The sequence below is a fragment of the Dreissena polymorpha genome, chromosome 16 (genome assembly GCF_020536995.1).
Source record: "Dreissena polymorpha isolate Duluth1 chromosome 16, UMN_Dpol_1.0, whole genome shotgun sequence".
NCBI lineage: Eukaryota > Metazoa > Mollusca > Bivalvia > Myida > Dreissenidae > Dreissena > Dreissena polymorpha.
Genome location: NC_068370.1, coordinates 14425744 through 14435039, shown reverse-complemented (window position 1 = coordinate 14435039; position 9296 = coordinate 14425744). Strand labels below are relative to the sequence as shown.

The following is a 9296-nucleotide window of genomic DNA, read 5'->3' as shown; positions in this document are numbered from 1 at the left end:
CGCCCCGCCTACTCGTTTACGGCAGTGATTAACTCCGCCTTTTCATCCGTATTCCCCGCTGACATCGACTGCGCATGCGTTGAGATTAATTAATCCCTTGAAGAGATAAATTCATCCCTTGCACCGAATTGTGCTGAATTCATCCCTTATAGAGCTTAATTCATCCCTTGCGATGAATTCATCCCTAATAGAGCTTAATTCATCGCAATTTATCACTAAAAAGCACTGGCAAAGGTTTAATACAGATGAATTCGGATGAAACGGGGTGAAAACGGATTAATCCCAATAAATGGACTGAGGGTTATTTTTTAGGGATTCTAAAGAGATTAATCCCGGAACAAAATCCCTAACCCCACTGTATCTCATGGAGCTGCACATTGTGAGTGGTAAAAGGTCAAGGTCATCCTTCAAGGTCAATGTCAAATTTTGCAATATTTGAAGATAGCAACTTGATATTTGGTATCCATGCGTATCTCATTGAGCTGCACATTTTGAGTGGTGAAAGGTCAAGGCCATCCTTTGAGGTCAAAGGTCATATATATGGCTTCAAAGCAGCGATGTGCGGGGTATTGTGTTTCACGAACACAGCTCTTACAACACTTACAACACTTACCTGACATACCACAATGGACTCCACCCAAACCATCCCCCAGGCCCCACCCCAGAATCCTCCCCCCCCCCCCCCCCAAAAAAAAAATAAATAAATAAAATAATAAAAATTTTGTTTCCCTTTTTTCATCTTATTTTTGAAATATCATCTTATAAATGACAACCCACCCACATTATTCCCCCCTCTCCACTCACACCCCCGCCACACACACACACACACACACACACATATATTTTTTTAAACATTAAAAAACAAAAACAAATATTTATTTTTAATATTTTATTTTTGAAAGACCTTCCAACCATCACACCAAAGCTATTGCTATCAAACTTGAAATATAATCTTATAAGTTTGTTTTATGCCTTTACAAATGTTCAATAGATTGTGGAAAATATATCTGAACTCAGAATCGTCTATAATGTACCACTTCTTTAAAACATGCGCGATCAATATGTTTCAATTATGAAAATCTCCCAGTTAGAATATGACTATATTACCTTAACCTTATTGAATATGAACAATTTCCCCATTATACTGTCAAGCACTCGAAAAGTCGAGCGCACTGTCTTCTAACAGCTCTTATTGTACTTACATTGGCATGGAGCATATTTCAAAGTGTATTACAGGTATCAACTTTAATCTATGATAGCTCTCACTGAGGACGTTTACACTGAGCAAGAACTTTAACTCTTACTTCCCTACTTTTAAGTTATAAACCTTCCTCACTGTATGTACTTAAATGTTTAACGGAGCATCTTTCGACACGTAAAAACGGTATGAACTTGAAACTCTATATTCAGTACATTTTACTGAGAGAATGCAAAATGCACTAAAACCATTACTCCTGCCCATCTATGTTAAGCGTTAATGGCATTTGTTAAATCTGGTTCTAGTCTGACGCATATCTTAAATGTTTTTAGCGGTATCTACTTAAAACTTCATAAGTAAATAGTAAGTAGACATTACATAATTGAGCATTGCACGAGAACCATGCCTCTTGCTCTTTTATTTAGAGAGTTTTCGCATATTGGTAGTTCCTGTTCTTAAATTGTGTCAATCGCTGAAAAAGATATTTAGTTAAAGTAGGTAGATGTCATCGAGAGAAAGTGCCTTTAACAAGAGCTATAGCATGAATGCTTCATAATTTAGACTTATTGCCTTCTAAAACAAACTTAAAGTCAATAAAAAGGTAAAGCACAATGACGGGTTGTATGGTGCACATGAACCACATTTCATTCTCCTCTAGATTTGAGCTATTGTCCTCGGTTAATTTTTGTACATAAATGGTATCCGAAGAATATTTTTAAAAATCTCCAGCGTTTTAAACTTCTAACTTGAAACAGCGTGAGCATAGGTAGCATGATGCACAGTGTACATAAACTGTAACCTATTATTTTTAATAATGTGAGTTATTGCTCTTTATTTACTTCACAATTTACATTTGAGGGAGTAAATCTGGGAGACTATAGAAAGCATGATCTTAAAACTTAATTGGTATGTCGGTCTCATGTATGGAAAACCGTAAAAAATAGTTTTTTCGCCGTATGTTGATAGTTATTGCACTTTGCTAATGTATTACAATATGTATTATAAAGTATAATAATTTTGAATTGGGCATATGTAAACGGGGTGTATGAGATGTTCAGCTTAGCAGCTTAGTGAAAGTACTTTGTTGCTTGGCAGCAGCTCCCTCAAGAGGACGGGCACAATTGGTTCTCACTTTACACTCCACTCTCATTTCTGGTGCAAGAATCTGGACCAAAACACATAATTCTAATCGCTTCTGCTGGCGAGCGAATCGGAGTGAGGCGGCTTTAAGGATTTTACCAGCTGTGAAAGGACCTTTACGGAAATTAAGTGGACAAGGCAGCATATAAAAACATATAAAACATATAAAAAGACGGATCAGTCGGGCGCGTAATAATGACGACTGTTCACTTCACTGCTAGTCCCAAGGGTTGACACGACCAGTTTGCTACTGGAGCTAGTACGTTGGCAACACTTGGAACAACCATATGAACATGGGACATAAGAACACTCCATGCATGCGGGAAGATCAACAACCGTAGTGCAAAAGCTATGTTTTGGCGGGTATGATTTCAAACATCTCCACGGGGTTTCTATTATTGTCAGGAAGGAGGTATTCATGAGCGTCACCAGTTGCAACTCGGTCACCAGTAGACTCACCTCCATCCGTTTCTCAGCGAGACCTCACAACATAACGATTATCCAGGTCTACGCATCATGCTACAAAGACAAGGACGTCACACAGTTTTAAGAAGAATAAGAACGAATAGTTCATCGTCCTAGATGACTGGATGGACCATACGCCTACCAAGAATGGTAAGGGACAGTAGATAACCAGATCAGTGTCATACTTACTCCGAAATGGTTGAAGTTCACTTACAACAGGGCGAGCGTCAGAGCGTGTCCTGGCACAGACATCGTGACCATGACTGAGTTTCCAACATCAAAATGCCGAAGCTAATGAGCAAGCGTGTCGCCAAAAACCTGAATTTCCTGGACAGTAACATTGACATCATCACAAAAAGCATGAATTATTACATGCATGCCGTCATCGACCGAAGCAGTTTTTAATAAAAAGAGAAGGAGATCAAACCATGGGTGACCTCTGCGACACCCGTCTGGACAGAATAGCAAAAAACAAACAGGGAGATGAGGGTGAAGATGAAAGAGGCAAAAATGTGTTTACTAAGGAGGAATGCATCTAAATTGACAAAAAGATGACCGCAAGCCTACAGTAAGGCCTGTAACACTCGAGACCCTAACTAAGACCATGCAGCATATGACCAGTGTTTTGGCAGACGCAGATGGAACCTACTTACTGAGAGTGCCGCAGTATTGAACAGGTGGACCAATATCTGCAGCAACCTCTATACATACCCGCTTCAGCCACTCCCAAGTCTGAACTATTCGCGATAGAAGCGGACAATGAGTCTGTAAACAATTAAAGAAGAGGTGGAGGTGTCAGTGCGCCGTCTGAAGGCAGGGGAATCTTTGGCAATGGAGAACGTCCCTTCCGGGCTAATAAGCATGGGGTAGAGGCAATGACTGCAGCAATGATGACGTTGTATCAGAAGATCTGGACGGAAATGAACTGGTCCAAAGATAGGAACCACTATCTGGTTGTTCCCCCCCCCCCGTCCTATCAAAAAGGGGCAACTGCAAGCTGCTCGAAAATTACTGTTCCGTCAGCCTCACCAGACATCCAAACAAAGCAATGCTTAGCACCATCCTTAAATGAAAAGCAGTTTGGATTTATAGCTGGTCGGAGCACAGAACAAATCTTAAACTGCAGAGTCGTCATTGAGAACCTCCTGCACAACCAACGTGAGCTGTTTCAAAATTTTATTGAATTTAAGAAAAAGTTAAACCGCGTGTCACATGATGACCTTTAAGACGTAGTGAATATTAAACAGTGTAATTCGCACATGCATATTGTTTTAAAAATAAATCTCGCTCATGTCGACTGTAAATATCCCTTGTTACACAAGCGCCGATGCTATCTTTTCTTACAGAGTAATAGACACAATCTTTAAAAATCATTCTACAGGTTTAGATAAACTAATTAGTTAACAAGTTTTGCGTGAGAACAAAGCATACACACATTACATATGAGATGTTGTAAAATGTCCCTTTTTATAACAGATAGGTGAGTTTTCTTGTCTTGTGAGCAATATTAGCGCACTTACTTCATATCGAAAGGTTGCGTGTTAGAATAACGTCTGGGTCGAGGGGAATGTGTCCATGTCTTATGCTTTTGTCTATGTAGTTAAATGATTATAGCATCGGTTATAACGTTTGCTTCCGTTGTCGCATATAAGACAAACAGTTTCAGATTACAGTGATAATGAAATGTTCTTGAACAACAACAACTATATGTTTTTGCACTTTACTTAAAACACATAGTATGAGAGAGGACAGAGCAAGTAATCTTCTGATATGGCATCAGATGCGCTACCGTTGTGCATAAAAAAAAATTGAACAAAATTCCCCGAATATTATGAATTCCTAGAATGCAACGAAAACACAATCCCGAAATAAGGTCTTACTTCTTGAAGCGATTGCTAATACATGTACACATGTATATCTATTGGTAACTTTATAAAACAAAGTGGGTTGTATTATCATGTTTACGCTAGTTGTAATCATGTTTGGACGTACATCGCGAGTTCCTTCGATTACAATGTGGCGTATCAAGAGATTGAATGGGAGCGGCGTGTCCCCCTCTCAAGGTAAAGAGTCGAGACTCTTACATGTATATGACATTTGTGCTTGATGGATCAGGAATGTATTGTGGGGGGTTGAAATCTTAAAAAAGTCGCCAAACTTGTAGTGTATCTCCAATTCATTAAACCTTCTCAACATAACATTGTCCGGAATTCTCTGACAAACATTTAACGACTTATTTTACTAGAGTTGCGACACCTTAAGGGTTTCGCGGGATGGAATGAGTGGAGAGATGAAATCAAATTGAAAATCTGACACTGAATATTATTGTGGTGTTTTCGTCATTGTTAAATTTGTGCACATGTTTGGCTTTCTTATGAAGACTGTACCATTGGAAATAGTTAAATGTTAGCTTATGGTACATTCAACGGTATGTATTATTAGAGTCAATGTTTAAGAGAATAGTTGTTATAAACTGTGCATGTGCCAATTTTGCCGTTGAATATACATTTACATGTGCCCATTCGGCTGTAAATAAAATGAAACTGAAAAAGACAAAGAGTCAAAATGTTTTTGTCAAACACTTTATAGAATGTTTAAAACGTAATGATGTGTCGACTCGAGGCGCAACAGTAGCGCGTCTGACTCCAGGTCAAAAGGTTGCGTTGTCGCGTCACGTCAGGGTCACGTATTTTAAGCCATTTAAGTCTAGTGGACTCTTCCATCCTTCTAAATTTGATCAATTAATTTCCAAAATTAAGGAATGTCTAGTATATTTATTTCTATATTTAGGCGTCTCATCTGGGTCTGCGCTGTTTGCCTAGGCATTTGTTCTAGACGCTAGGCATAAATGGGTTCGAACATTAGCCCTCTAGGACGTTAGCCCCTAGGACATTAGCCTCTAGGACATATCGCCTAGGTCATTAGCCCCTTCAAAAAAGTGCACGCTAGGACATTAGCCCCCAGATGTTTTAAAACGTACATTCCATTTTTTTTTAATTTCATATGTAAATACATACAATTATTAAAATGTTGAAGTCTAATTGTTTTCAATATACAACTTGTATCACACACGTAATTTTTTGTGTTTTTTTACAATTTCTTTTTTTTCTGTGGACTCTATTTATTTTGGAAACATTTTGCTATATAGTACAGAAGATGCAATACTGTTATTGTTTATCCAGTTGTTAAAAACTTTAACAACCTTTTTCTTAAGTTTGTATCACTCTTAAAATAAACACAACTTTAAAGTAAAACTTGGTTATATTTACATATACTTAGTGCCTAAATAAGAATAAGCTTTAGGCGTGCGTTTAACGTTATCGAGCTAAACTAAATACAATGTGTTTCCTTTCTTCGACAGTTTGCTTCTCTTAGTTTGATACCTTAATTGTTGTTGGTGTGATCGATTATGAAAAATTAAACTGCGTGTACCTGAAGTACATCTATAGTTAACCGTCGTCTTCATTCCCTTCATCATAACTGTATAGTCGGAAATAAACAACGCGAGTGAGTTGTGGAGATTAATTAGTTACTATTGCAAAAACAATATTCTGAACTCGGCAAGTTCAACAACAACGCGTAGAGAAAAATAAGGACTGTGATCATATCAGTGAACATCAATGCATAATATGTTCACGTTTTTATTAGTTGAAATTCTAAATAAACTTACTGTTGTAGCGTTCCAAATTTTAATAAATTGCCATTCACGTGTGTGTTTCAAAAGAAAGACATCACTCCAGATAAGGGCCGGTGTCGTTACCGATTTGTGTGGTAATCAATTGATCATATTCTTGTCAAACATTGATCCCGTTTATTCTGACCAATGTTTGCATTTATTGACGTCGCACGTTTTAGACCAACCAGGTAATTATTATAATGATTAAATAATAACATAATTCAACGGTCCACATTACTATGGTCAGCAGTGCCGTTTATTGTAGATCATTTGTGCATTTGTCAAAACTGCACCTTGTTTCTTTACACTTCATTCTTTTCAGTATCGCCTATCACTGAGTTCGTACTAATGGGATTCGTGTTTCCTGTTCTCGATGTTCACGCATTGCTTTATACCGACATTGCTTTACTTTCAGCGGCTACGTTATGTTCGATCTACTTCTCAATACCTTAAAACTAAAGTCAAATGGATACTCTTACCTCGATCATAACGACACGCACATATCAACGTATGACCCCTTGTCACTCTATGATTGTGCTTTGCCATGACTATGCATGCAAACTATTACCTCTCGTGGATAAATATATTTTTGCTGACATTTAGTTCATTAGAACGCTATTAAGCTCCATTTATTGGTGTACTTAGTTTGAACGGTTGATTCATATCCAAACTGACTTAATGTGAGTTTTGTGTGCTGGTTGTTAGAAAACGTAGACAACATAAGTCGGCATTAAAACATGGTTTTGAATGTGGATCTTTTTCACGTGACGTGATATGAAAAACAAAGAAACTTTTACTTTGGGCAAATAAGTCACCCTACGATGTAACCGGTATGGACAATAGGTTAACCACTTGTCCGTATGTACGCATTCCGTAATACTAGTATTACCATTCCAAAATGCATACCACGTAACAATTAAGCGAGATCTCAGCAAAACTAAAATCCATTCTTAAGACGAATCATTTATTTTGTGTAAGCAAGTTTGAGTACATGGTATCGACAGATGTCCAAAATAGGCCGTCTAGCCGATGATACTTGGTATGTTAACATGTCCGGTTTCTGCAAAACTCGTGAGGTCCATTTCCGTAAGGCGATACGTTGAACCCCAGTTTGCAAGGATGTTGTTGATATCACCAAAGTGAGCAGTTACAGATGTCCCCGACCCAGCGCCTCCGTACGTAAACATGAACATGAGCACCAGCTCATTCTTCACAGCGAGGAAAACAGGATTTCCGCTATCGCCCGAGATTTTGTCTTCGTAAAAGAGGTTACGAATGGACGACGTTTCCGGGCGTGTCAACCATACCATGTTTCCACTCTCAAGTCTCAAATCAGCCACTAAAGCCTTCTCCTCAAAATCTGTGTCCATCACTGGTACATTGTGAAATGGAGGTAATATTTTGGTAAGGTTTCTTGGCATGACTTTTGCGAAAGATATCGAACTCGGCACATCGCTGTCAAGTTCGCCAACAACCATGTCATAACCGCTTGAGAAATCAGATCCATTAACAGGAACCCGTTGCGATCGAGTTATTTTACGATCCACGACGTTGTTATGGCGATCAATTAATCTACAATCATATAACTCTATTACTTTGGCTCACAATCTTTTAAATGTATTTGGTAAACAATATAACATCAGCAATTACAGAAAAGTCTGTTATTGACGTGGTGTAAATACTATTTATGTTATTCCAAGCAATGTATATCTTTGAAGAAAGAGTTGGTGATTCTTTATAATGAAATTATATGTCAAGATTGGGAAAATACTAACGTGTTACGAATTTCTTTATATATTAACTCCGTATAGGGTGGAAATATGTGCTTTATTTATTGAAATGAAAATGAATATCCGTATTATTTTCTAGATGTTAAGAAAGGGTTATCAGAAACTGAATCCTTTGAAATATATCTGACATTTTTATTTGTTGGCTGGAAATTCATTTCATATAAAAGGGTGAAGATATCTGCTAAGCACGTATCAAGTAGATGTATGCCTTCAAATAGATCACATTTTTATAAACAAGCACACCGCCTTTTTAAGAGTTTGCATTTTACACAATGACAAAGAATAGCGTTATTATGAGAATTTTGGAATGCTATATATTAAACAGTGTGATTGAAGTGCGCTTGCCTAAACTAGTAATATAAAGTGTGTGTAATATTGAGTTATACATAGAGATTGCCTTTCCAACCTGAGTGATTGTGTTGACGGACATGCTATAGTGACGCACCCACAGCGCGTGTCTAGGGCTTATCAGCACTCCAGCTTTCCTGATGCCACCATTACTATTCCACGGCGATATGGAGGTTAAATCAAGCGGATATGCCCAGCACTTTGTGTTCCGAACATAACTCTTTTGAGCATGATCCTGTTTTGAATATATCTTCTTCATTTCGTCAACTGTGGCACCCGACCGATTAGCTGAGTACAAAAGGTCATCTATTCCGTGTTGTGCTGCAGCGAAGAAGTGTGTCTGGAATAGAATGCGTTGCAATCGGTGTTAAAGGGGCCTTTTCACGTTTTGGTAAATTGAAAAAATAAAAAAAGTTGTTTCAGATTCGCGAGTTTTCGTTTTAGTTATGATATTTGTAAGGTAATAGTAATACTGAACATTAACCATGCTCTAAAATATCTATTATATGCATCTGTTGACGATTTGAAAACCTGACAATTGTAAAGCGTTGCAACGCGAAACGATTGAATAATTTGGAAAGTTCTGTTGTTGTCGTTATATTTTGTGAAACTACGAGGATTGCTTACATATAGTTAAAAATACATCCCGTCATAACATGAACACGGATGGCCGAGTGGT

General features: G+C 37.9%; 2 protein-coding genes across 2 annotated transcripts in view; both read right to left on the bottom strand.

Moving 5' to 3' along the window:
* Positions 1-7434: 7434 nt before the first annotated feature.
* Positions 7435-8533, bottom strand: LOC127861676 (uncharacterized). Its single transcript, XM_052400363.1, has 2 exons — positions 8511-8533; positions 7435-8051 (listed from the first exon to the last, which is right to left on the bottom strand). The coding sequence occupies exons 1-2, from the start codon at positions 8531-8533 to the stop codon at positions 7502-7504; spliced, it is 573 nt and encodes a 190-aa protein (XP_052256323.1). The 3' UTR covers positions 7435-7501.
* A 46-nt stretch (positions 8534-8579) lies between these two features.
* The window catches only part of LOC127861675 (uncharacterized), a 29302-nt gene continuing 28585 nt past the window's right edge, over positions 8580-9296 (bottom strand). Inside the window, exon 4 of the mRNA XM_052400362.1 lies at positions 8580-8957. Within this exon, the coding sequence (XP_052256322.1) occupies positions 8580-8957 (378 nt within the window). The remainder of the gene's footprint in view (positions 8958-9296) is intronic.

Excerpts from the sequence above, each read along its gene's own strand:
- LOC127861676 (XM_052400363.1), bottom strand. The coding sequence starts at position 8,533 with ATGCAAACTCTTAAAAAGGCGGT. Across the intron at positions 8,052-8,510 it reads CAAACTCTTAAAAAGGCGGT|ATTAATTGATCGCCATAACA; the intron begins GTGCTTGTTTAT and ends ATATGATTGTAG.